Source organism: Talaromyces amestolkiae (genome assembly GCF_001896365.1).
Source record: "Talaromyces amestolkiae strain CIB chromosome Unknown scaffold16.1, whole genome shotgun sequence".
Classification (NCBI taxonomy): domain Eukaryota; kingdom Fungi; phylum Ascomycota; class Eurotiomycetes; order Eurotiales; family Trichocomaceae; genus Talaromyces; species Talaromyces amestolkiae.
In genome coordinates, this window is record NW_024468052.1 from 780,908 (window position 1) to 808,237 (window position 27,330).

General features: G+C 46.8%; 9 protein-coding genes across 9 annotated transcripts; 3 read left to right on the top strand and 6 right to left on the bottom strand.

Moving 5' to 3' along the window:
• Positions 1 to 425: 425 nt before the first annotated feature.
• Positions 426 to 1,616, top strand: BHQ10_007795 (uncharacterized protein; the record flags this gene model as incomplete). Its single annotated transcript, XM_040880529.1, has 1 exon — positions 426 to 1,616. The coding sequence occupies one exon, from the start codon at positions 426 to 428 to the stop codon at positions 1,614 to 1,616; it is 1,191 nt and encodes a 396-aa protein (XP_040736298.1).
• Positions 1,617 to 1,726: 110 nt separating this feature from the next.
• BHQ10_007796 (uncharacterized protein) lies at positions 1,727 to 3,145 on the bottom strand (the record flags this gene model as incomplete). The annotated part of the gene is made up of 4 exons (XM_040880530.1): positions 1,727 to 1,885; positions 1,938 to 2,104; positions 2,167 to 2,957; positions 3,027 to 3,145. The coding sequence occupies 4 exons, from the start codon at positions 3,143 to 3,145 to the stop codon at positions 1,727 to 1,729; spliced, it is 1,236 nt and encodes a 411-aa protein (XP_040736299.1).
• Positions 3,146 to 3,435: 290 nt separating this feature from the next.
• On the bottom strand, positions 3,436 to 4,793 carry BHQ10_007797 (uncharacterized protein; the record flags this gene model as incomplete). Its single annotated transcript, XM_040880531.1, has 3 exons — positions 3,436 to 3,903; positions 3,961 to 4,286; positions 4,331 to 4,793. The coding sequence occupies 3 exons, from the start codon at positions 4,791 to 4,793 to the stop codon at positions 3,436 to 3,438; spliced, it is 1,257 nt and encodes a 418-aa protein (XP_040736300.1).
• Positions 4,794 to 5,707: 914 nt separating this feature from the next.
• BHQ10_007798 (uncharacterized protein) lies at positions 5,708 to 7,054 on the bottom strand (the record flags this gene model as incomplete). The annotated part of the gene is made up of 1 exon (XM_040880532.1): positions 5,708 to 7,054. The coding sequence occupies one exon, from the start codon at positions 7,052 to 7,054 to the stop codon at positions 5,708 to 5,710; it is 1,347 nt and encodes a 448-aa protein (XP_040736301.1).
• Positions 7,055 to 7,675: 621 nt separating this feature from the next.
• BHQ10_007799 (uncharacterized protein) lies at positions 7,676 to 9,056 on the bottom strand (the record flags this gene model as incomplete). Its single annotated transcript, XM_040880533.1, has 3 exons — positions 7,676 to 7,806; positions 7,861 to 8,612; positions 8,668 to 9,056. 3 exons carry the CDS (start codon positions 9,054 to 9,056, stop codon positions 7,676 to 7,678), a joined length of 1,272 nt encoding a protein of 423 aa, XP_040736302.1.
• Positions 9,057 to 10,481: 1,425 nt separating this feature from the next.
• Positions 10,482 to 11,567, bottom strand: BHQ10_007800 (uncharacterized protein; the record flags this gene model as incomplete). Its single annotated transcript, XM_040880536.1, has 2 exons — positions 10,482 to 11,422; positions 11,486 to 11,567. The coding sequence occupies 2 exons, from the start codon at positions 11,565 to 11,567 to the stop codon at positions 10,482 to 10,484; spliced, it is 1,023 nt and encodes a 340-aa protein (XP_040736303.1).
• Positions 11,568 to 12,221: 654 nt separating this feature from the next.
• On the top strand, positions 12,222 to 18,030 carry BHQ10_007801 (uncharacterized protein; the record flags this gene model as incomplete). The annotated part of the gene is made up of 4 exons (XM_040880537.1): positions 12,222 to 12,408; positions 12,528 to 15,159; positions 15,222 to 15,312; positions 17,254 to 18,030. 4 exons carry the CDS (start codon positions 12,222 to 12,224, stop codon positions 18,028 to 18,030), a joined length of 3,687 nt encoding a protein of 1,228 aa, XP_040736304.1.
• Positions 18,031 to 20,508: 2,478 nt separating this feature from the next.
• Positions 20,509 to 22,554, top strand: BHQ10_007802 (uncharacterized protein; the record flags this gene model as incomplete). The annotated part of the gene is made up of 1 exon (XM_040880538.1): positions 20,509 to 22,554. The coding sequence occupies one exon, from the start codon at positions 20,509 to 20,511 to the stop codon at positions 22,552 to 22,554; it is 2,046 nt and encodes a 681-aa protein (XP_040736305.1).
• A 719-nt stretch (positions 22,555 to 23,273) lies between these two features.
• Positions 23,274 to 26,355, bottom strand: BHQ10_007803 (uncharacterized protein; the record flags this gene model as incomplete). Its single annotated transcript, XM_040880539.1, has 7 exons — positions 23,274 to 23,529; positions 24,089 to 24,178; positions 24,237 to 24,639; positions 24,691 to 24,932; positions 24,982 to 25,113; positions 25,167 to 26,119; positions 26,176 to 26,355. The coding sequence occupies 7 exons, from the start codon at positions 26,353 to 26,355 to the stop codon at positions 23,274 to 23,276; spliced, it is 2,256 nt and encodes a 751-aa protein (XP_040736306.1).
• Positions 26,356 to 27,330: the final 975 nt, after the last annotated feature.

A 27,330-nucleotide genomic window follows, 5' to 3' on the forward strand; every position in this document is an offset into this window, starting at 1 on the left:
GGTTTGGTGGTAATACCGGGATATACGTAATTAACATACCAACATCGAACTTACACGTATCACGATTTAAGATAATGCTGTGCCCTTGTACAATGTGCAATCCACTATTACTCTATCACAATGCATTGGATGGTTCTGATTTGACTTTGGTAGACATCACGTCGTATCCGAGTGATCTGTGAGTGGAGTCATTGTGGAACTTACTGTCAGGACTCAGTAGAAGGAAGTGGGAGCTATTCCGACCCTAAGTATTTGAGATGGGGCTTTCCCCGGAAGCCTCTCGAGAAACTTACCACTTTCATCAATTCGACCTGTTTGAGCCTGTTTCGCCAATTTCTTGTCAATGTATAATTGACCAGTTGGATAAAGAACACAATTATTTCTACTGTATTCTTCTACATTTCTAGCTTGCTTGTACCACGACCATGGGCTCCGTCGCTCCTCCCAAAAACGAGGATCTCCCTCCATCAGACTCGCCTCACCTCGACCTCGTTCCAGCTACTCCAGAGGAACATCTCGAAACCCTACGACTGAACAGTAAAGCCTGGCGAGGTTCACTAACTCTGGACCAGTACCTCGACCGTGAGAAACGACTTTCCAAGCAAAACCTCACCAAGAACGGATCTCTGACCTGCTGGGTTCTCGTGGATCGCAGACAAGAGCCAAACTCGCGATTGATTTTGAGTTCGTGCGAGACGTACCGAAAACCCGCATATCTTGCATACCGCGGTAAAGTAGAGGACATCATATGCCATGGAATCGGAAGTGTTTTTGCGCGCTCTGAGTTTAGAGGTCGTGGGTACGCCGGACGTATGATGGAGGAATTGGCTAAGAAGCTAGATAGCTGGCAATCGGAGAACCAGCCGCGGAGGCAAAATGTGTTCTCTGTGTTGTTCTCGGACATTGGCAAGAATTACTACGCAAAGTATGGATGGAAGCCATTCCCGTCATCCCACATCTCCCTGCCGCCGCTGTCAGAGAGCCAGTTCCAGATGTCTCTTGAAACGGCGAAATTGCCCAAGGCAAAGACATTGACTGCTGAAGATGTCCGCGAGTCCATGTGTAGCGAGATAAACGAAAAGAAGAATAGAAATTTCCTCCAGGTTGTCTCCGAAAAGTCACGTAACAGTGCCAAAGTGACCATTGCACCAGATTATGACCATATGACGTGGCACTGGGCGCGAGATGAATTCTATGAAAATGTCGGCGTTTTTGAGAAAACAAGTCCATCTGTGCGTGGCGCTGGCGTCGATCACCATCACGTGTACTGCTCATGGGTCCGAAATGTGGGCGACMCTCCCGSGAGCCATACCCTATACATCCTTCGATTAATATACGATGAGACGTCGTCACCGGCTGAAGAGCTGGCTACTATTGAAGCGATTGCAGCCGTCTTGCGTCAAGCGCAATTCGAGGCATATAAACTGAAAATGCACGATGTCAGTTTTTGGAATCCGTCGCCTTTGGTTGAGAAAGCGGCCAAGTTGCTCGATCAAAATGTCAAGGTGGTGCATCGTGAGGAGAGCAGTATCAGTAGCTTGAAATGGAATGGCGCTAGCCAGGGACTGGGTGATGATGTTGAGTGGTTGTGGAACGAAAAGTACAGCTGGTGCTGATTTGATGAATAAAGTGGTTGGGTTGTCAATCTCTTAACAGGGCTGCCGTTCTGTATAGTCGTATTGATAGCAACATATGTCATCAAGATTGGCCGGCGAAGATATTATCATCACTTTCTCTGACTTTTGAACCGTTCATGCCAGTTCCTCGAATTCCTAACTCGTGCACCGCTGCCCGCTGCATCCTGAGCTTCTTTCCCTGCCATGTCTCTCTCTGATTCCGGCAAGAAATGTATTGATACCGGGTCCGGTTGTTTGTATGAAGCCTCCTATCCATTGTTAGTTGATAACCGTTTATAAATAATTGATCTTCAAACGTACTGGTAAATTGCTTAAAGCTGCCGCATTACGCCATGTCTCTGGCAACAAATCCCTCCAGGCATTCAAAAACTCAGACCGACCGATAGCATGTTTCTCAGTTGGCGCGGTTGCTTCCAGGTAGGTCTCGCCTATCCACTTGATGCACACATCCTTGTCCATGTTCGACCCTATCCTAGATGTTAGCGGCTGGTAGCGAGTTGTCATTGGGGGTAATCAAAGAATGACAGACATTTCACCTCAGAGTCATCCTCAACCCAATCCTCACTACTCCGCTCCGCGAGTTTTTTAACAATCGCATCAAACAAAGATCGCGAAAACGTTTTCTCTTTAACGTCATCATCATCCTTATCACCCAGAACAGCTTTCCACAGATCTCGCACAAGAAACTGCTTCTCCACGTCAATGCTGTGCAATATGCATCCTTCAAGTATCCTTTTCCATATACCCAATTTGACTGCCGCCGATGGTCGGAAGGCCAGTCTTTCTCCGCTCAAAGCCTTGTAATTATTGTCCGGCACAAATGCGCAGAGCTCAATCCATGCTTTCCGGCATTGCGAATCTGCAAATGGGATATCATCAATAACCGCCTTCTTCACTAACAAACTCCTTGTGGCGTTAAGTTCCGCGTCTTCGCTTCCATCCATATCAACATCTCCATCATCATCATCATCGTTGTTAAAGGTCATCTTATCATCCCAAACCCTTAATATCCGCACAAGCATGCCCTTCGCCGCAGCAAAACTTTCCTCACTACTCAACCCTTGCATTTCCAGCGTCGAACCGCATTTCGCGATTGCCGTTATTGTCTCTGGCGCAATTTCTGTATCATTATTATCGTCATTCTGCCGCTTGATCAAAGGAATAACGTTGCTCTGACCATCACTTGGTTGAATGATATGTATCGAGTTGGAGGATTGGACTTGGCGGATTCGGAATGTTTTCGTTGGTGTGCACAGATTCACGTATGCGGCATTATTCTCTGTCGAGGGGTCCCCGCTTGCTGGGGATTTGAGGTATAACCTAAATCAGCCGAGATGGTTAACTTATTTTCTGATATTTCAATCAACCAATATCTCCGAAGAGACTTACGTCGGCGCATTCGGAGAAGATATTAGTTCCAGAAGATCAGGCGTCAATTCTATCAAGCGAAAGGCCTGTTGCGGAGAGCTGTGTGTAAAGCGAATGCTTCGTGCTGCTTGTGTTGACATTTTCCTTGTGTGATTTTATTGCGGAATATTCGGAAAGCTCATGAAGACTCGTATCTAAACTGCGAAATAGAAGAAAGTGATTGAAAGACAGATTATATTTCGGCTTGACAGTTTGACAAAATAATCTCACGACGCGAGAAACGCGATCTATGATACGCACGGACCATGGGCATGTTATCGATAAGCGATAACCGTTTAGGAATTCATAAACACCTCAACTGTAAACTACATGTATATTCTTCGCCACAAAATGCCCAACCCAAATATGCTTCATACGAAAGTCGAATCTATCATTGTAGTTTTTCGTTGTGGTTGCCTGAAGAATCTTGTCGAGTCTTCTCCTTTTGTGTGTTAGGTTTTGAGTCCTTCGGACCAGCACCAGCAGCTTCTTTTTCGCTCTTTGCTGGGATAGCAGGCCGTCTCTCGTTCTCGACATCGCTCTCTGCTCCTTCAACTGCTGCGGCTTTTGGCTGGCCTTTCCCTACTTTCTCGACTTTTTGTGTTTGTTCGGTTTTGTCTATCTTCTTCTTGACCTCAGCCCCGTCCTTTTCCCATTCCTCTGTGGAGTCTTTGAATCGGTCATTGAGTTTTTGCTGACGTTCAGCCTCGGCCTTTTCTTCCTTTTCCTTGGCCTCGCGTTGTTTTCTCTCTTGTTCCATTTCTTCCATGTGACGGAGATCGTCGACGCTGGGCTCGTAAAGATGCCAGATTGTGTAATGCGGAAGACCGACGACGGAGTATTGCATACGCTTGGCCATCTATAATAGTCAGATCGGTCAGTGATTATAGACTGTCTCTAAGTAAGGATGCCATACCTTGCCGAATGCCTCCGTTTCTGCATGCTTCTCAAAGCTGAAAGCGGGGAAATGAACACCTGATCGAAATACCTTGGCTTTAGCCAAGATACTGACACCACCCACTCCGTCAATTTCAAGCTCCATATCAGGGTCACCGTATGGATCTCTGAGATAGGCCAAATGCGGTCTCCAAGTCGCATACTCTGCATAACCTTCCACAATGACGGCGTCTTCGTCGAGGGAATCCGCCAAAGCAAGTGCTGTTTCAGATTCTTGCCAGGAATTCAGGTCATATGGTTGTTCCCCGCCGAGCCAGTCGGGAAGGGGTCGCCAGACATCTTCATCTAATTAGAAAGATGTCAAAATTGCAAGCACGGAAGTAACTTACTCGGAACGATGACATCTTTATTATGCCGCATCAGATCCTCTAATATAGTGAACGGCGCTGTCTCCACATCAGCGTCTCGCCAATACACCCAGCTATGAGTTGGTCGCAACGTTGCACTAAGAAGCCAGTTCCGTGCTTGAGCCATTAGCTTCCGTCTACTGGCCTGCGCAGCAAACCCATGTCGACTCTCCACATCTTGATTGACCTGCTGTCCAAAGTCCTTCTCAATCACCGAAATCTCTCCAAAGGGCATTTTGGGATCCTCATCATTTTGGAGATCAGTGAGTAGTGATGAGAGTAAGCTAAGTGTATTGTCTTTTGAGTCGGACACGAGGAAGGCCAGATCAATCAGATGATGTGGGTATGTCAGATTGCGCAAGTGCGAGAAAAACATAGGCAAATGGGCCTGCGCATCTCGTAGCGGCGTGCACATGAGAACTCGTTCTTCCCGATGCCAACCCATGGCGGTACCCTGTACGTCGGAAAGATCGTAGTACCGAACAGTTTCTAGCGAAAGATCGTCATGCGTTGTTGAGAACAAGCCGAGTGAAACTGTCGGTAGTATTATAGCGCGCCATGATGGAATGAGAAAAAACAAGACGAGGAGTGAAAGGCCGGCGATGGCGGATAATTTGATTAGGAGTTGTCGCCTTCGTAGTACGGCTGGTTGTGAACGTGGTTGAAATCTGTTCATATTACCCATCAATTAGATCGAACCCCATCTTGAAATAGAGATTTTCTATAAGCTCCTACCTGTGAGGTGATATAGAGAAGGTCCCGCCTCCTCCGCGAGGATAGGCACTGTAGCCTTTGGGATAGGCGAACTGCCTGTTCATCGCTCCAGCACCACCGGCATATGTCGATAAAATGAGATGTAGTCAAAAGACTACTCCGCAACTATATAGCTCGATTGCACTGTGCAGGGTGCCCCTTTTCCCCTTAATGTCCAGTCCGCGATGGAAGATGGTAAAACGACGCCGGAACGAAGTGAAAACGAAATCGATAGCGACGGAATTGGCTTGGGGTGAATTCTTCTGTATTTAGGTTTTCGAGTGTTGTTGATTTATGTGAAATAAACAGGCAATATACCTTGCACAATTGAAGCTTGGAATGCTGAAAGCGCAATGTGTCTTGAAACACCGTTAATTAACGATGGCAAGCTCCAGGCAGACTAAGCCTAGACCAGAGGGCAACGTAAGTCGTACAGGCCTTGCCAAGGAATCGGAAGATCTTCGGCCAGTAGCCCCCATTGCAACCTGAGACAGTTCTTTTACACCAAATCTATATGATCTGCACTTAAACCTTTCTTTACGTAGAATTAATCGTTAAAGACTTATTTTGATTTCATACAAGATAGCTAGCACTAATGAAATACATTTATCGGACGGTGGCTCCCTTGAGACTCTTCACAGTGCATACACCTCCAGACTTGGCAACAAGCTTTCCAAATGTAGCAGCAGTAGCAGCAGTCCCTACGCTCGATAAAGAAGGAACCTGTGTGCTATCGAATCCAACTTCCAAGCCGTCTGTAGTCGTAAATCCAGGCTGGAAGGTCTCCCAAATCTTCTTCTTAGGGTTGAGTTGCTTCTCGGGCTCACCGACACTCCAGCCCTCGAAGAACACGCGATCACCAGCAGGGGCATCTGCAGGAGGGTTGACCAACTCGACGGGACCGGCATGTGAATCTTCACCTTCAGCGACCTTGGGGGATGCAGCGAGCACCATGGCGGCGGACTTGATGCCACGCATAGTGACGGGCTTCAAATTGCAAACAACAACGACCTTGCGACCCTGCATTTCCTCCAATGGCACAAGACCGTTCAGACCAGAGCAAACTGTTCGGACGGTTTTGCCTGTCTCCTCGTCGACAGATGTATTGTCACTGCCGGGGGCATCGCCGCAGTCAATAGTCGACACATACAACGAATCGGCGTTGGGATGGTTGATGGCGCGGAGAATGTGGCCAACACGAAGGTCGATAAGGGATGGCGAGGGGGGAGCTGCGGGGGCGGGAGCTGCTTTGGGCTGTTTGGCTTGTTTCTCTTTCTTTTCCTTCTTCTCCTTTTTCTCTCTCTCGCGCTTTGCGGCGGGAGTCTCCTCTGTTGTAGTTTCGGGGGCTTGCTGTACACGCTCCTTGGTCAATCCAGTCACCACTGTAGACTCTTTCGCGGCAGCTTGAGCCTCAGCCTTTTCCTTCTTCTTGCGCTCTTTCTCTTCTTTAGGATCAGCCGCCTTGGGGAAGAAACGAACGTCGTCGAGGTCGATGACAACTTTCTCCTCTTCTGGAATTCTGAGCGCAAACAGAGATCCATTCTGCACGAAATCCACATGTCGCACGATGTAGTGATAGCCCTTCTCACCAGTGCGTTGTTCGACGTCCCATTTTTCAACTAGAGGAGCAAGTACAGCGTAGGCTGCGATATCGGCGACGGAAGGTTTGGCGCCCAGTAATGTCGTCTGTGTAGCCAAGTGTGTGTTAATCTCCTTCAAAATGGAATCAATGACGGCTGTGTCACCCTTCGTCGAGGCGTTGGTCAGTCCCTGTATCGTGGCTAGCCATTGCTGGATGGCTGCTTTCTCAGCATCGGTGTAGGTATAGTGCGAAAAGATCTTGGGGGTCGCTTGGGCGAGGTCGAGCTCAGTAGCATCAGGTGAGATGGCGGTGGGGTAGGAACGGTAGAGAAGTGAAAGCAGAGAGCTCTCGGGGAGCGCTGCAGTAGCCATGTTGCTGGTAAAAATAAAGGGCGGCCTATGAAAATGTACTGCGAATCGACTAGGAGCTAGAGGAAGTCGGTGGAGAGAGGTTGTATGTGTTGCAGACCAAAGAGGCGAAGATGAAATTTGAAGTTTTTGAAATTGATGAATGAGAGAGCGACGCGGGGCTCCTGCGGCCCGCAGAAAAAATTGGGCCAATGTGGGCAACCGTGAGGCCGATTACCTCACTAGAGATAACTAGGGTTATAGAATATAGGAGATTGCGAGCTCCTTAAGACTATATTGACGTGGTTCGACTGACAAAAGTGCTTCTGAAAGCTATGGCCAGCTTCCTCCATCTTTAATTTTCTATCGGAAATTAAGGAAAGCTGCCTGAGGCCGCAACTATGACCCACTTTTAACATACTCGACAACATTTCTTAGAGTCTGTCAGTCACTGTTATTTTATTCTATTCACAAGAATCTTTCATCATCGACATAGATACAGAAATTGTCTAAAGACTCATCGCTTCATTTGAATATGGTTATTCCTTAATCCATGATGAACTTGAGCTCATGTTTCAACGACTTCATGAGATTCCACACATACGCTCCGCAATATAAAACACACATCGAGCGTTATACATGCATTTAAGCTGCCGGGCTGGCAAGACCAAGAGAAGGGCCCCTCTGGTCAAAGACAACGAACATCGATTTCAAGAACACATCGCCGAAAATCTGGAATTGGCTACCTCCATTTGACTGAACACCACCGAAGCACACTATCGAACTGTTAGTAATTTGATCACACGCACTAAACGAATGGCTTGACTTACTAGTATTCGAGACCTTGGAGAAGTTAATAACTGATGCTGGCACGGTTGCCAGGTTGTTATCACCCACCGCAATGGAAAGGGTAGGCAGAGTGGCATCACAAGGGAAGATATAGCCGCCAACTTGATTGTTGAGCTGAGCACCTTGTACCTGCGCATAGTACGCAGTGGCAACCTCAGGGCTGACAAGCATCAAGGTGGTACCAGTGTCAGCAATAGCAGTGGGGGACTGTGTGATGGCCTGCATGGTTCCATTGTCACCAACACTAAAAGCAGCCGAGTTGAACTCCCAGAAGCCATTGGAATTGTCGATACTAACATTGGTCAGGCTACCGGTGAACTTGGTGGTGTCGATGGTTCCAAACTGGTAGCTTCCCGCGCTGCTATCGGATTTGAGGGAGGCAGCCATGACGGGTTCATCGAGCAGACTGGCGATGTTGTCGAAGAAGGTCTTTTGCTGTGTTGGTTTGACAGTGTTGAGGGATGAGAATGCAAGTCCTACAAGACCGTTGGAGGCAGTGTCTTGCACAAATGATGTGGAGACTTTGTTGGCGAGTTCGACGGCTTGGTTCTGGACTGTTGCGCCGCCAATGTCGACGGTGTCAGTACCTACGGTTCCAGATGCTCCAGATCCATCTCCGTAAGTGATGCTGAAGGTGGCGCCTTTTAGGGTTTGAAATGTTGTTGATTTGGCTGCATTAAAGACAGTATGGCCCGTTTGGTCAGCGGTGGCCAGATCAGTGCTAAACACCCATCTATAAAATCGTGTTAGCCGACCAGCTTGACCCTTCACAAGCAGCATGAACTTACAGGTCAGAAGATCCAGTATCAAAGTCCATCATCATGGTCTGACCGCCAACGGTCACAGCAGCCACGAATTCAGTGTCGCCGCTAGTCGCGACAGCAGCAACGGATCCATCTTCGTTGCCGGCTGTCGAGTTTGCCGCGTTAGCAGTACTGCTAGGATGATGCTTGACAGCCTGAAAGTCGAGAGCATCAAGACCAAGGTGTGTTGCAGTGATGTTGAATTTCCCGTATGCCTTTCTCAGCGCTGCAGGGCCATGGGGGATGTAATTCGCGCGACGAACACGAGGAATCTCAAATGACCTCCGCTTGAGACTTGCTTTGGGTGCTGTAGGTGCGCTGAGAACAGCTGTTGTGATTAATAGTAAGGTAAAGAAAGTTGATAAGAAAGACATTGTGTCGAGCTGTCTTTTTTCTCTGTGACTGATGAAAGCAAGAGTCTAGTTTTTCCAATGACTCAACTCAAGCGAATGAAGTCGAGATGGCCCACGTGTAGGATGAGCAAATAGTGAACGCTGAAAAGAAGACGAAAAAGATTATGACGCTGAACTCTCCTTTATGATGTGAGGAGTTGACCAAAAAAATATCGAGTCCAAGTCCAGCCCGGAAGTCGTAAGTAAAAGATAGCGTGGAAGTTAAGGCGAGGAAACAATGCAAAGAAGGATAATATTAATGGTGAGAAAGAAAACAAATCAAAAAGTAAGAGCCCGCTTAACTTAATGAATAGAATGGAAGAATACAGGAAAGATGCTTGTGGTGTGAATGGAATATTAGAACAAAGTTTGAGGAGAGCAAAGAGAGATTATGTAGTTAATGCAAAATACTGCGCTCTACCAAAAATGAATAATAGTCACCGTCTGATATGGAGTTTTAGGAGCTATCTGTAACAGACCTGACAATAGACTAGCCCTCGTAGGGGATCAAACATTTTCGGTGCCCTAGACCGTTTGATATTGGGGCGAGTCTGGATTGTCGGCAATGGGCATAAAGTTTATCATACTGGCCCATACTGTGTGTATGCTGTATGTACCTAGCCATACGATTGGGTAGGCCAAGCTACAAAAGGAGAGTCTTCTTTGTCTCTATTCTCAAATCATATAGCTCATACAGCTCACAGCAAACGAAAATACGCGGCCTTCCCCTTTACGTGTAATACGTATATTCGGGTTCCACTGCGGGTATGACTCCTTCTCGAGGTGACTGTTTGACAGGAGAATTCATCTCTAAATCCACCATACAAATTCAGTAGAGACGGTGCAAGCTGGGGATGTCAAGCGATCTAAGGCCGCTGAGTGGTTCGTCCTGAAACGCGGAGGTACATTTAGTGGCGGAGCCCTAGACCCTAGGCGCTTCTCCTACACGACACGCTTCAAAGCGATGTGCGGCCGCGCCATCTTTCTGAAACCGTCTATGCCTGGGCGGCTACATGTGAGGCGGTTGATTGGGGTTGGTGTTGTCAATCCTATGGGAGGTTAAATTGTGGCTGTTATGGCCAAGCAAATACTTACGTATTCCGGGGTGATAACCCTAAGTAGGGTAACCTTCATTCGGAAATACGGTAACTCACCTGCGACGTTCTACCGGAGAAAACACGGGCTTTAGTCTTAAAACTGTCTTAATTCTATTTCTGTTATGTGCAAGTAAAATGATGATCTTCCAAATGGATATCTATATAAAATTCAACGCCACAATGCAACCCGTCCAAACGCCTTAGACACGTTGCCCGTGAAACCCTAAGTAATGTCAATTGTAGCCAGTCGCACCAATACAGAAAACGTCAGCACATATGAAGAAAAGCGGTGTATCGGCGAAGAAGTAAATCACAGATCTGACGGGATGACCTTCTCCGGATCTTCACCAATTTGCTCGCTAACTGCTCGGACCACGCTCTGAATGGCCTTGGATGCCGGACTGTCCGGGTAACTCTCTAAGAAGCTTTCCCCATAGTCAMAAGCCATACCAACTCGGGGGTCTAGGGGCACAGAACCCAGAAATGGTATGCCCATCTTCCTAGCCAAACGTCGACCTCCACCCGTCGTTGGTCGGAAAACATACGATGTTGTCTGACAGTTCCCACAAACATATCCCGACATATTCTCCACTAGTCCCAAAATCTTGATACCGGCCTTTTTGCAGAAATCAATCTCTTTCCTGACGTCCAACAATGACACTTCTTGCGGTGTTGTCACGACCACGGCGCCATCTACCCCAGACTCTTTGAGTAATGAGTTGACGGACAAGTGTTCATCAGATGTGCCCGGAGGAGTGTCTACGATAAGATAGTCGGCTTCGCCCCATTCCACGTCTTTCAAGAATTGCTTGATGAGTCCGTTCTTCTTGGGACCTCTCCAGATCACGGCATCGTCTCGGTTCGGCAACATGAACTGAATGCTCATCGCTCCAAGATTGTCTGTAACCCACACAGGGCTCCAGCCCGCATTGCTCACGTGAATAGTCTCGGCTTCAACACCCATCATCTTCGGAATTGAGGGACCGCTTATATCGGTATCGCAGACATATACGGTCGATTCGGGATTTGACGCAAAGGCATGAGCGAGCAATGTTGAAAAGGTTGATTTCCCGACGCCTCCTTTGCCTGATAGAACGAGGATCTTGTGTTTAACTTGCGAAAGTCGTGCGGTGATCAGTGGGATATCTGGATCGGGGCCTTTCGGCGCGGAGGCACAGATGCTCTGGTTGGGGCATCCGGCGCAAGCATCACCTTGACCTGCTTGTTCTGATTCGGGGCCGGGACAGTGTTCTACGAGACATATCTAGGTCAGTATAACTGCTTGAAGCCTGCAGAAATTGCGTAAACACATACCAGGTTCTGGCGCAACCAGATTGGGTGTTTTTGTAGGCGCGGCTAAATATGCCGCAGTAGGGTCTGTCAGGGCGGGGGTCATATTTCCTTTGTCTGCCCTCGAAATGTAAAATTTCTTTCTCTAAGATTCTACCAATTCGAGAATGGCAGCAGACGGCCAGATGATCAAAGAGAAGTTGAAGAAAAGAGGGAGGGTGTCATGCTTAGAAATGCAGCAGAGGATGCGGCAAAGGCGGGGTGGCGAAATGTCAGAGGAAAAATAAAAAAATAAGCTCCAGATGAGCCAATCGAGTTGCGTCTACTATATCTGCTAATGCTATAGCCTGCTGCTTAAACCATGAAATTATTTAGTATACCATACACACTTAAAGACTCTCGAGAAACAAAACATCATTGTTTCTCCAAGTATATTAACAATTTGCGATGTTCTCTCTGCTTCCTAAAGCACCCGGCTAATATGTTAGGTAATTTGATGGTAAGTACGGTAAATTACACCACATCTCGTAACTGTTGGGGCAGTTCCCCGCCAAATCAAAAGTAACTGCCGTTACAATATGTATTTGGTAACAGCAAATGGTCCGTGCGAATCACAAGCCAAAATGTAAATTAGACAATAGAGTTGGGCTAGTCAGACCAAGACTCCATCTGCTCACACACAACACCCACCTTTCTTCTCATTCTTTTCTCCGATGTCTCGCTCAATTGCCAGGTAAATTATATTGAGAATTCATTTCAAATGGATTCTGCCAGTGCATCCGGTACCCAGCGGCAAGATGAGGGCCTGCGAGAGCGGGTGAGGCCCTCTCAACCTGTCGACGTCAACGCCGTCGACCAGGCGCTCGCGACTGCTGGCTACGGCGTGACCACCGACAACAGGACGAGTGACGACAAAAAAACCTTTGGAAGGACGCCAGATGGAACTAGTAAGTTTCTCTTTTCTCTCTTCTTCTCTGTTGTCCAGTGTCGACGTACTCTTCGATTGAGCGCAAGTTGACAATCATTAAATGACGTCTGTCCGCATGCTCACGTGTTCTTCCTCCAGTCTTTACCGTCCCCCAGACCCATGATATGGTCTCACAATTGCTCTCTCCAACCCAACCCAAGAATGTATCCGACCTTCTAGTCCTGGCAATCCTTGCCGCTCATATATTTATATTTTGGGTCCTTGCCCCAGAGGCCAGAATTCCCGTCTTCGCGGCGATTTATATGTTCTGGAGGACCTCATACAACGGCGGAATCGGATGGCTTCTACACAACCAGTCGCACCACAACACCATGGTAAGATGGGCTACCAAGTCCAAGATTTTTGTCAATCCATCGACGGGCAAGAATCCTCGTCCATTGCTCTATCGGCTGTTGAAAAAAGACATGGAAACCATGATACCTAAGGATTATTCGTTTGATGAGGCTCCCTTAGAATACAACACATGGCTCGTCTTCCGACGCTTTGTCGACGTTATTCTGATGTGTGATTTCACGTCATACTGCCTCTTTGCCATAGCATGTGGAAGCCGCCCAGAGAACGAGACTACCCTAATGACCACTCTCAGGTGGGCCGCAGGTTGGGTGTTGGTAATATTCAATCTTTGGGTCAAACTCGACGCTCATCGAGTCGTCAAGGACTTTGCATGGTACTGGGGTGATTTCTTTTTCCTCATTGACCAAGAACTTACATTCGACGGAGTCTTCGAAATGGCACCACACCCTATGTATTCTGTAGGCTACGCTGGTTATTATGGAATCTCGTTGATGGCCGCCAGCTATAAAGTGCTATTCATCTCAATTATCGCCCACGCAGCTCAGTTCGCATTCTTGATCCTGGTGGAAAACCCACACATTGACCGCGTCTATAACTCACCGCCACCTCGTAAGCGCTCTGACCAACACGACCTCAAGAACCTGAACGGTCTCAACACGCAGACATCCCCAATAAGCGACTCGTTTCCTACAACGCCCACGCCCAACGGAACTGACGACAAAGCCGCAATGCAACAACCTCCCTCATCCGTACATAATCTACTCGGGCTACATAATCTGGATCTTCATAGAGTAACAGACTCATCCGTCATCCTTATTCAACTTCTCGTCTTCGCCTTAACAGTCCTTACCCCATCTACTCCATTCTATCAATATCTATTCGTGGCAAACGCTGCGATCTGGAGATGCTGGTATTCCATAGGCATGGGATACATTCTCCATCGTCAATCCAAATATAAATCTTGGACCCGTCATTTTGTCAAGTATGGCGAGAACACGGATGAGGCATGGCGTCAGTGGAAAGGCTCATACCATCTTAGCATGACTATGTGCTATGCTAGTTTCATTGCCGCTACCTGGAAAATGTATAGTATGCCGTCTGACTGGAACCATGGCCTGGCTTTACTCAAGCACACGCTAGGCTTCAGTTTGGCAGCGTTGCAAATCTGGACATCCGTCAGTATCTATGAGTCCCTCGGTGAATTTGGATGGTTCTTTGGAGACTTTTTCTTCGATGCACAGTCCAAGTTGACCTACAGTGGTATCTATAGGTTCCTCAATAACCCCGAACGTGTCTTGGGACTTGCTGGTTTATGGGGCGCTGCTTTGATAACCAGCAAAGGTGCTATCATTTTCCTTGCTCTGCTCAGTCATATCCTTACACTCGCTTTCATCCAGTTGGTGGAACGTCCTCACATGCAGAAGCTCTACGGTAGAAGTTTACGAAAGGATGCAGGCTTGGTCAAGAACCTGAAACGATCATTGCCTCCCCCGCTGCAACAATTGGGTGGTAGCGTTGATCGCATGATGGATGAATCTTTCGAGTTTGTCGAAGAACTTTTAGACTCTGCTCGACCCAAACTGGCCACTGGTGTGAACACGTTCATGAAGGATGCCAAGTCCTTGTTCCGCCAGTATCCCGCACGAATTACGATTTCTCGCTTGGACGATGAAGTCGCGGCAGGTTACAATTTGGAGGACTACTCACTCGAAATCGAGGGAACGGAGTCTTCGCCGTCCGCACAGGTAGAACGAAGCAGCGGCAAAGAAGGCGCCAACGCTAGAGCTCCACCCGAGCGACGTGGTGATCTGAAAAGCCTGATATTCGAATACGGCGCCCCAATCCGAGTCAAGTGGACCGCACCTCTGAACCACAGCAAGAAAGATTGGGTAGGATTATACATGGTCACCGACAACACCCGGCGAGAAGTCACCCGCGTCTCCTCCCAGGGAAGATGGATAGCCACCAACGAAGGCGCCTACGACAGCTTAACCTGTGAAAAGGGCCTCGTCACAAGCGACATCGTTATATCCGCCTCGCGCCGCCGAGACGGCGAAAACCGCGATCTCGCATCCGGCGAAATGGTTTTTTCGGGCGACAAACTCTTCTGGACACAGGGTGTCTTTGAGTTCCGCTACCACCACAATGGTAAACACAACGTCATGGCCATTTCGCGACCTTTTGAGATCCGTATCGGCCGTTTTGATGAGGAGGATGTCGTCAATATGGATACCGCCACTGCCAAGAGCGATGGATTGATCCAGGCCGCTATTGAAGAGGCGTTACTACCGGTTGTGCGTAACTGTTTTGATAGAGATCCGGAGATTGCGCCGGAGACGTACGATGAGCATTTTGGGAGTTTGGTTGATCGGGATGGGAAGTATGCTAAGAGGGTCGTTTTTGCGGTTCATCAGATGTTAGTTCCAATCCTTTACCCATATGAACTCAGGCTATGGTGCTAACAGATTGATTGTGCAGGTTCGGCGTTGAACTCGCTCCCGAAGTCGTTCGCGCTGATGGAAATGTGCGAAATATGGCATGGAGAATCTGCAATGCAAAGAAAGTTTTGGTATGCCCCTTTTTCCTAGCTATACCATATCTATATCCCGCTAAAAAATTACTGCAGGCACCATATAGCATGTCCCGATCTAGAGGAACGACTACACCGATAACCCAAGAAAAGGAATCGTCATCATGATAGACAAGAGTGTATGATGTGACGTGTCTACGATGTACAGCATAGAGATGCAGAGGATGAAGTGCATTGAGAGCAGAAAATAAACACAAGGGGATATTTTTGCATTGAGGGTTACGTATTCTTAATTTTAATTATTGGTATACGAACGATTAATGATAGAACATTGCATTCATTTATATAGCTTAAGGATATATATATTTTTGTACCTGTTTCCAGATTAGTCAGTATACGCTACTAAATAAGATGTGTAAGTTGATATCGAAAAAAGGAAGAATGTAAAAATCAGCAAGCCGGTTTACTCATCCCATCCCCTGCCGACTCCACCCCAAGACACATCACCCAAAACGAATGAATGCATCCCAGAGCAGAAAAAATCGACACAAAGCCAAGCTTGCATGAGACAAGGGCACGAAGGGTAAATCTTCTTCCAAGAGCACTCTCATTAGCGGATAGAATACGAACAGCACTCCACAACCTATCCTTCCTGACCACCAGAGGTGAGTCAAGTCAGGTATCAGGGAGGTGGTCGAATAACTATCCTAAAAGAGGATGGAAATTTGAAGACTTGAACCAACGTGGTACCTCGATAACGCACAAGCTCGAGAGGCGGTAAATCGTTGAATGGATTGACTAGGTGTCATCATAAAAAAAGTTGGGGGAAGAGAAAGTAGGGCTAGCTAGCTAGGGAGGGTGGTAACATACACTTTCTACAATCTATAGTAATAGACCGGAAGCTGATCGTCGAGGCGAAATTCTATGATCTGTGCCAAACTTGTTAGTTCGACGTTTGATTCAAGATTGATTGGACAAAACAGAAACATGGGACATGACGATGATATCAGGAAACGTTTTGGTAAGGTATTTGTTATCTTCAATAGATTTGCAGAAGCAGAACTGAAAATATTTGTTTCATCATGAAATCGACATATCCCGGGGCACTAGAAGAAGAAAATTTTGACATACCATTTACTAAATTATGCCTCGACAGATTCTCGTCGGTATTTCTGGCCTGGTTCTTCAAGAATAATCAGCAAGAGTCCATATCGACAATCCGATTATATTGATGATTGAAGAGAATTCAATGGTTTTCAGATGGTGGTGCATGTTGTTCATGGCTCATGTTTTTTCGCCGAACAGAAGTTATTGGTAATAACATTCCTCCTGTGAATTGGGCTGGAAGTATGATTGGGGAGAACTCACAGTAGTTAGTCATAATGCTCGAGATGATTGTCCCATATCGAGCAATCGAGTCGCTGACATTGAAGGAATCGAATTGTTTTTCTTCTCGAGTTATGAGAGAAGGTGTGAGACAAGGTTAAGTGGGAAGAAAAAAAAGCAGAAGAAAAGGAAGAGAACAAGCTAGTACCCGCCCCACACGAAGCAAACAGAGCAAACATGCTTCGGAAATGGGACTTTTTGCGGTTGTTCGCCCAGTTAGGTCACGATAGAAAGTTGCTAGTCTCAATTGTTCTTCATTTCTACAGGTCACTCGATCAAACAAACATGGCTGATAGAAGAAGAAATAATGGTCCGCCCAGCGGTACCAGAGCGCCTGTATTTGCTTCCTTACTACGAAACGCAGCAGGCGAAGCAGCAGAAAGACCGCAGCGAGCGAGGAAACCTACAGAGCTGCGAAAAATATGTAAGATACTGACAATTCGACTCGATATATTTCGAAGCTGATTATGTATTCTAGTTCTGAAAACTGGCCTCATTCCCTCCGCAAGCGGATCCTCATACCTCGAAATCGAGCCCGCCAGACAGCCAACCAACACCCCCAAATCGTTGATAGCTCCTGCGACATCGTTAAAGATCGCATGCGCAGTACATGGTCCACGACCTCTGCCACGCTCAGCAAACTACTCCCCTAACCTGCTGCTCACAACCCACGTGAAATACGCACCGTTTGCCCACCGACGACGAAAAGGACATATACGCGACGCCAGCGAGCGTGATCTGGGCGTGCATCTTGAAACCGCCATTAGAGGAGCCATAATAGCCGAGCGCTGGCCCAAAAGTGCGCTGGATGTGACCATTACTGTTCTCGAAGCGGAGGATGATCGGTGGTGGGGTGATGCATCTGGTTCATCGGATGCATCTTGGGGAATGATGAATGTGCTTGCGGGCTGTATTACGGCTGCAGCGGCGGCTATTGCCGATGCGAGAATTGATTGCTTGGACTTGGTTGCTGGCGGTGTCGCAGCGCTGGTTGCTGATGAGGAGGAAGGTGATAGCAAAGATAACTCAACTGGACAAGGCTCTCGTCCGTCTCCCAGGTTATTGCTTGATCCGGATCCGTCTGAACATAAGAATATCATTGCTGCGTGTGTTGTTGGATATCTTCCTGGTCGTGACGAAATCACAGAGATATGGCTGAAAGGTGATACGTCTGAAGTAGCTTCGACTACAGCGGAGGATCAGAAGGTGTTTGGACATGATGTGTTGATCGATGGTGCTATTGATGCAGCACGTGCGGCTCGCTCTGTGCTTGCTGCTGCCGTCAGAGAGTCGGGKGAACGKTTTATTGCGCAGTCCATGGGTGTCTCGGATGCTACACAAGCAGGGACAAAAATCGAAATGAAGACTTGAGTGGTCTGGGCTCCACTTGTGGCTATTGATGTCTCTACTGAAGGCGCATTTCTTTGAGGGCTCGATACATTACGCAGATGATACCCTCCGCAGACTTAATCTCACATCTTCATCTACGCATCTCATGAGAAGAAAATTGTGTCGCCGGTCACGCTGAAACCTGACCAGTGCCAGTATACGCGCCTAAAAACGGCCAGCTGGTGAGCACCGGGGCTCTACAATTTCGCATCTCCGGGATCTCCATGCATCTTAGATATGTACGCACTCCGGAGTTACATATGTATATGAATCAATGAAGACGATGGGCCTAGGCTCGGCGATTTAGTCGATATCTGAAAATTATAGCACTAGTAACATTGAAATCAATGACAATCACAAAGAGAGTCATGTGCTATTGGCCGACATAATATTGAGAGGCCAGAAAGGGCATTGCAGAAATGTATAGATAATCTGACATCGCCCGGTAACACCCTGTATTGACACTTGCCGATTCATTAGGAGCTTGCGACTTTCTTGCGTTGATCTGAGTCAAAAGGTAGCCTGTTCTAATGTGATTATTACTGCAGTGAATTGTCCAAGCCGAAAAGTTCTCGATGTGAAAGACAGTCACTCGCTATTATTTAGTCGTATTCAAAATACTCGCCATGCTGTTTCTAGTACGCCGTATGCGGCCCATCTTTCATGGTTTCATTGTCTATTCAGATTTGAAATCGACAGAGTCTGAAAGTCAGGGGTGGACTCTATAATACATGTAGCTAAGCGTGCCTTCGAACCTTGATTTTTGGGTCTCCGCAGAGTCAACACGGTTGGTACCTCGCTAAGACGAGGACATACGTAGGCGCGTACGGAGAAGCACCCAACAGAGGGTATACTCTACGTACCACTATGTTTGTAAACGGCTGGCCGCTTCCCGGTGTTGACAGGTGACAAGAGGGTCAAAAGCGTTGCCAATAACGTTTAATATATTTAAGCACCTGTCCTGCTCCTACATGCCGAGTTGCTACGTACTTACTCCAATCTTGAAACATCTCCGTAGTTCATAACACCCTCGGCTTATAGTTCAGATTCGTCGATAAGGTTGACCAGATGAACAAAGATTATCTGCAAATCAATTAAGAGTACGTGCATGTTTCATCTCGAGAACTGCATCAGTGCATACTCATACTTATCGTGGAATAATCTGTACTGTATGATACCGGTACACACACGGAGGACGTATTGACAGCACGTTCTATGGTACTAGTCAGGAACGAATCCCGAAAGTAATTTATGCTAAGCTCGACTCAGCCATGATCTGCGTCATCGTCGCCAATAGGAGGTTTGTAAGGCCAAAGAAACTTCGATTGCCAACAGTTTTGCCGCAAAGAGAATATTCCAGACACCTGCATAGACACGCAATTTGCCTTCATACCAGTATTGTGAAGTGTCTCGGAAAGACTTGAAGGGTATACCGTCTTTGTGTAGTTGGATTACGTGCCCGGACAAGACGCCTCTAAGATTCAGTACCCAACCGCCTATGCTACATGTAGTATAAGCTGCGTAGCTCTCCTCTTATCCAGGCCAAGAGCACGAACCACATACCAACACTCCTTACGCCCGCTAATTAGACTAAGCGGAGTGGCACGAACTTCTTAACCTAGGCCGAGGGATGCCAGCGAATAAGCCGCTTTTAGGGGGCTATCCAGAAAGTTACTACGAGTAGACCTTGAACGCCTCGTGCGTGGGGATGTATCGTTTCAGGGATGCTCCGTCCACTGTCCCGCGCATGTACCTTACACAAGGATCAACATTAAAGGAAATGGTTGTACAAGGAGCTAATATATTTGCTGCGAACGTTAAATATATTGGACTGGAGAAAGAATATACAGCGTCCGATATGCCAGGCTCACAATCTCTTCTTTCTCAGATGGGAACGAAAGGCAGCACTGAGTAGGTAACAAACGTACGGACAGGGTAATTTCGGTAATTTACTGAGATTAGAGTAAGTGCGCTAAGAGCGCCCCGACCCATCGTTTCCACTGTGATGGGCAGAGATGAGCCAATAGGCTTGCTAGACTCGCCCCGCTCTGGTATCCATTCCCTAATCAGGCTTCGCCTCGTCCTTTTCCTCTGTATCTTTGTTTGCGTATTTCTATTTCTTTCGTACGTACTTGCCTCGTTGGGATGCAGAGCTAAGACAATGGTCATCCCATCCATCCATCACACGCCAACTGTGACTCTCTCCCTCTTCCGTACATACTCTTCCTCGATTGTGTTCTTATCGAATGTTTGCTCTCCAAAAGTCCAGTCGATGTTTTAATATCCATTGCATTGCATTGTGTTGAGTCCTTCCCGTTCATCAGAGTAGAGCTCTGTTCACTGTTCTTAGCCTCTATTTTACTTGTGCCGTCTCTGGCTGGGCCACGGCACTTTAGTTGGCTCACGCTTTCTCCGAGAAATTCATGCCACTGACTCTTTGAAGGCGGTTGGTATCCAATTATGGCAACCTTCAAGAAACTTTTCTCGCCCTCTTCTCCGCGGGGAGAAGTTCAAGGAATCAACAGCCAGCAATATGCCAACCAATACCCCAATTCACCTATTCGTGAGTCCAGGACGCCTGCATCCCCATATGCCTACCCGCCACAATCGCAAAGCAAGCAGGATGTGAGCCGACATTACGAGGGAATCGAGAGGCAATTCGAGCAATTACACGAGACGTTCTACTCCCGCACCCTCGCATCTCTCCGTCAGTTCCGATACACCGGGTCCAGTGACTCCTCAGATCAGAAAAACAGATATATTGATGTCGTCGAGGCCTTGTTCTCAAATCATCGCTACCAGATGTCATCAACCAGATCGATGTCGCCGATAACCCCCTACAACGAAGACGTTGCAGACCGAAATATAATCGCTCAACATTTCCCCCAGCTGAATCCTCAGTACTCCCGTTCGATATCCAGTTTGTACCAGGAAGACGTCGCAGACAGGAATATATCACGGTCGAAGAGCAATCCAATCTACAAGGGGCCCCGATCTAGCCGTCTGAGTGTAAGGTCCGATGACCATGAAGAGAAGGCGAGCAGCTCGAGATCCAAATCGCAAGGCCGTTCTCTTGAACCGCGAACTAGCTATCCTCCGGCGATTCCCGCCAAATCTCCAAGTAGAAACAGGGCTGCGAAATTCCCGATGCCGGAGAAGGATCAACAAAAGGATCAGTCCTTGTTAAGACCCCAGGCTTCGGCGCCTGATTTGACCATGGCGGAAATCAAAACTCCAGATCTAGCCAGTTTCCCGAGGCCTCCTACTTCAGGAGCGGACACGGCTGTTGAAGAACCTGTGAAGCAACTGGACAAGGTGCCTGAAAAGGTACCTCCTAATGCGTCTAAAAAACTGTCCAGCAAGGCAGAAAAGGCTATCGAGAGAGCATTAGCGGAAGAAGAAGCAGTCACAGACAATTCTCCTGTTTCAAGTAAAAGACTGAGCCCTGACATCGACAAGTCTGATAGCAGACGCACTTCGGGCGCGAAATCATCTACGAGCTCTCGCACAGGCAAGAAGAATGTGCGCGATCTCATTATCAATACGAATATAACTGCCATGGGCAAACCGAGCATAAGGATCGAACATTGCGCAATACAACCTCCAACTCCTCAGAACGCTGCACCGAACCCACAAAATGCCAGCATTGATGAAATTGTGCACACTCCGTTGCTCACAGTCAGCCCTAATCCTTTTACTACTCAACCTTCAGCCGCCCTTGATGTCAAGGAGATTATGAAAATCCTCAAACAAGCCTACAATACTACGAAACACAAGCCCAGCCCTCTATATCCTACATTTGAGACGCTGCAAGAGATCATTATTCGCGAAATCAATTCACATGACGCTTTTCGCAACGTCCCCATTCCGAGCGAACTTATAATTACACCTCCATCTTCTGAGACTTCGCTGGAAGATATCCTTCTACCCCCGCCAGGTCCTTCGAGAGTCAAACCGCTTCCAGAGAAGGAGAGTCCTTTATCCAGACTCATTCGCAGACGATCAAACAATGGGCTTCAAGGCAGAAATTCGCCACCTCCAAACACCTCCCCCGTCAAGGCTTCTCCCCACCAAAACTCACCACCAACCTATGCCAACTATAACAGCCAAGGCACGGAACCCGAGAGATACTTGTCACCAACAAAAAAGACTGCACCAAGAGATGCACCGCCGTTCATCCCTCGGCGACGGCGGCATACATACGGAGAACCACCCACTCCATCTTCAACCTCAGCCCCAACGTCACAGCAACAACCACAACCTCAGCCGCAACAACGAACTCAATCTCGACCTCCTCCACCCGCGCACACTTCCTCCTCAGCATCCATTTCCTCATCTTCCAGTTTCAGCCTCTTCCCCGCGTCAAGACCTCTCCCACAACCTCGATACAAATCTCATTTCAAGCGCAAGTCGGACCCAGTCCCTCCATCTCCTCATTTCACAGAATTCATCCCTACGGACGCTTCGACACCACCTATCTTTCCTAGCTATGTGCGACAGCATTAATGAGCGTCAGCGGGAAGACCTTAATTTTATGAACTCATGTACAGAAAACAGGGCACCTTGACCCTAAACTCCATCAGATCTATTCGCTCTGATATGTCTTTCTTTGATATATACATATGTATCCTTTACTTGATACTTCAAATGACGCATTTGCATCGGTGGTTGCGACTCTATCAATTATCCTATGTAGTTCTTGGACAAAAATACTCTTGTACATACGAACCTATTTTTCTTATTTCCCTTCTCTTAATTCCTCCTTAGAAGTTAGTACCACCTAGTTTTCTAGCTGCCTAGTTTCAATCGCTCAATTTTTTTTTCTCGTTTTTTTTCTCAGCTTTGAGGGGATTAGCTTTTCTTGAGGTGATACCCTTATGGGGGGAGATTTTGATGTTTTATAAGTATACTTCCCTAATCAATATTAAGGGGGTCTCTTGTTGATGATATCCTTAAGGTACCTGATCTTCCATGCATGTAAGCATACTATAATACCCGTTGTATATATCCTTTTTATCTGCATGTACACAACTACATGTACGATCAGGATTGGACACTCCACCGACATTCTCGACAAATGATTTAGTCTGAAGCTAATTCTAGAGTTGACAATGGAGAACACTCAACTGAATGATTTTAATATTTATTTGAACAATATCTCATGTTTGAGCATCCTATCAATCTCACGACATACATCACGATGTGGCAACCGCCAATTCTTGTACTTACTTGACAAGACTGGAGTATTTTATCTCGTTATTGATCGAATCGCGTACCTCATGAGGTGTAATTTTGTATTTCAAGACCTTGACGGCTATCTGGATATCCGAGTCTGTCCACATGCTTCTTGTGGCGTCCTCTCTTTGTTCATTATTTGATGTAATGGACGACTTAGACAAGGCTGCTGGTACTTGCGCTGATGGGGGGTTATCCTGCTTGAACTGGTGGAGGCTGTTGCCCTTGTGATGGCACTGGTTCAAACTATTCATTCATCAGTAGAGGTTCCTGAACAAATGACTAGTATGAGAGGATATTGCTAGCGAGGATGATCGTGGTGTACGCCGTGAGATAAGATAGCCAACATTGAACCTTTTGAAAAGATATATGATATTCTAAGCCATTAACATTTACCTAGATACTCTCAAACGAAAAACTGATTTGAACTTAGGGTAGCTTTCTAGTGCTCTGGTTATTTGATATTGCAATTCCCTAGCTGGTTCAAAGTTAGAATAGACACGTGATATCATATATGTGATTGTTAAAGGGAGTCGTCCAGGATACTTAATTACCTTGTTGCATGTTCGAAAGCATCGTATGAAAAGATATCAATAACCCATAAGTGAACTCCATCTATACAAACACTAGATACAAGAAAACCCATATTCAACATAATGACTTCACATCTATACACTCATAAACCAGACAAAATCAGATCTTTTTTGAGAAACGGTGCTATAACAATCGAACAAGATCCATATCCCGACTAATAGCCGGACTGTACGCAGCACAATAATCAAGAAACTCTACCATCTCATCATACCATCTTTCCCATCCAAGGGGTAAAGTCGCACGTAATCGTGGCTCGTCCGACTTTGATATTGCGTGAAAGATGAGTAATTGGCCGAAAAATCTACCATCGTTAGACTTGTCTTTGAATTTTAAAATGAGGAAGAAAAAGGAGATCATACTGCGAACAAAACGCAAATCTGATAGGGATGCAACTCCTCATCAGCCGAAACACGCCTCTGATCATAGGCCAATCCATAGCGAATCGTAATCCACTGCGGATCTGCTCATAGTCTTCGTCCGTCAATAAGGCTGGTGTTCGCAACGCTTTGTACAGGTATGGTCGACCGATATGAAATTTGCAGATTCGATAGCGGGCTCGAAGCATTGAGTCGGCCACAAGCATTGCTAATGAAGTTGGGGTTCGTGGATGGCCAGCCATGGAAGGCGAGCGGTCATCGTTCAGTGTAGTGTCTGAGTTTTTTTCAGAGAATTGAATTGCTGATGGGAGGTTTTTGCGCCATTCTTCGACTTGTTTGTGGAGCTCTATGCTGACGGCTGGGCGTGGGAGAGTTCCAGATTCGGCTGTATTCGTCAGAATGAGATAAATAAGAGTTTCAAGAGATTTGTGCTTACAAAATAAGTAAAGACTATGGCGGATGCGAGTGAGTATTATCCGATTGGCTATTTGTGCAAGGAAATGGCATTGATGGTAGTAGGAGTCGTCTGGATCTGGCATTGGAGTGATCTCCGATGACAGTTTAAATGGGATAAATTTTGGAATGGGAACGTTGTCTTCAAGAGACAACAGGCCACTTGGAGGTAGATCTAGCTCTTGTACGAGAATTGTCTCATACATCACTGTATTCCAGAAAACTCTGAAATGTATGTCAGTTAGTTCTTCGGATGTCGATCCAATCTTCATACCTGGACTTCATATCGCCTTCCCATTCATTGTAATTGATATCACGGTTCGCTAACATGAAGCATAAACAAGCAGCAGCTCTATTAAGCATTGCACCAGAATCAAGTGGACGGATAATTTGCGTATAGTACATGCTGTTGAACGTAGTGTTAGCCGTCGACCATCAGAAGCACGGAGATAGGCATACGCTGATAAAAGATAGTATTGGCAACTAGACAGGTTGTTCTTTTCCATAAGAAAACCCATCCGTTTTCGAGCTTCGTTGAAAAATGACAAGCCAGGAGGATCTTCCAATACCGCTTCAAACCAGGCTGGTCGTTCAAAATGATCTCCAATCGTCCCTGGTAGTGGGAAATCTGCTTCTTCGTATGCACGCACGGCTAGGCAGCCTAACGCCATCACGTTCAGAACCAGACACGTCTCGATTGTTGTAGAAAAGCCATGTTTGATGACCGTGCCGAGCGTAAGGGAGAAGAAGAAGTGTTTATCCATGAATGGAGTAAAGGGGTGAAAAAACGAGAAGAACGCCTCGCATAAACCTTTCACGAGCGCAAAAGGCAACTCCTCTAGCCAGTTTCCTGTATTCGGTAATCCGAATAGAGAATTCACCCACATTGAAAGAGGAAGTCTCTCCAACTCGACGTCGAGGACATAATTCCTTCCGATTTGATCATAAAGATCCCAGAATCTCCCCGGCAGACGGTCGATCATTCCCGGCCATGCCACAACTCCATGCTGGCTAAAGGAAATGACTTCTCTACCATCCGCAGGTCCCTGGATTTCCGCCTCGAGCGGGCCAGTTGCAGCCGGCGAGGTATTTTGTGATATTGAGAATTTATGCGATGATGTTCTCGCACTTGGCGTCCCGGCCATGGTAGTTGATGCAGATACTTGAATGGCTTCCACTGCCTGCAATACATGACCTGTGATGGGACGAATATCGTTTGAAATCACAGATGGAAGATTTTCTAGTTTCGTCTCGATGCGATGTAATGTGCTTATGATCATGCCGATAGATTGATCTTTTTTGGAGAGTTTGCGCTCACTGTACACGCAGTCCAGGTTCAAGGCTTTGCATAGCCCGCATTTTGGGCGTGATTCATCACATCTTGTCTTTTTTAGCCGACAGTTTTCGCAGGCCTATATATTGTGTTACTAAGATTTTCGACATTTTGAGTAGTGAAGGCAGGACATACCACAGAAGCGATATAATTTCTTGGCTTGCGCGCATGGGTCTCGGATTGATCTGCATCTAGCTCCTCGGAGTTGGATAGCAGCTCATTGATCGATATGCTATTTCCCGGCGTTGAAGCAGATCGCTCCAGGAAATTGGCAGTCTTTTGGAAGACAGAATCTTCGTGAGGACGCTTGCTCATCGTCGCATTGCTGGGCGCGGAACGGCCGCCCGCATCTCTTTTTTTCTCCTCTCTTTTCGCGAGCGATTACAGTTGTATGTTGCTTTTAGGTATTTAAAACGACTTAAATGATCACGATATTCGAATACGGCTCATCAATGGCATTCTATGCAAGACAATTGTAATCTTTTTCGACGGTCGAGTCATATCGCCGATGCGACTGCGGCCTTGGCGGGTCCGGTGACGGAATTGGCCAATCATGTTTGTCATCACCATCGTTTAGTCAGTGTCAATGTGTTCGCTGATATTCACGATACTCTCTGATATGATATTATATTCTTGAGTTCAAAGAGCATTGGTGATATAATAAATTGCACTGAAAATCTTGATCTTCCTACGGTACTGACGATCGGTGCGTTACACTGTCATACATATACGTTCATTGGTCGCCGTGACATCCATAACCAAATTTCGAGGATATATATAACCGAGACTTAACAGAGTGAGATGTATACTCGCATTGATCCAACATTGAAACAATCGGCTGTCTGGCGAGGATATGTAAGCCCATGGGTGGATTACTCCGAATAGTTATTATAGTCAGGGTTTTCTTCATCGGCTTGGACTATCGTAAATCGTCAATGCCTTGACTTTCTTCGGCCCTAGCCCTGATAAGATCCCTGGATTTTATCTTGTTGGCCAGTATTTCAATCGAGGTGATTTCAGTTGACACGGACAAATTCTGTAGTACGTGATGTACTACTTATAAAACATAAACTTGAACAAATTATATGATAAGCTGGCGGATCACCCACCAACCAAACGAGCTGGGGTTGATTTGCAGCCGTTCTTCAAATCAAATCGACCACTTTAATGATCGATAACGACGATACGAGACGTCGGGTCCAGAATGGCACACTAGCAGCATACACCAGATGGCTCAAAGCGACCACTTGCATCTCCCGATCAATGATGGAGGGAGGGGAAAGGGGGGGG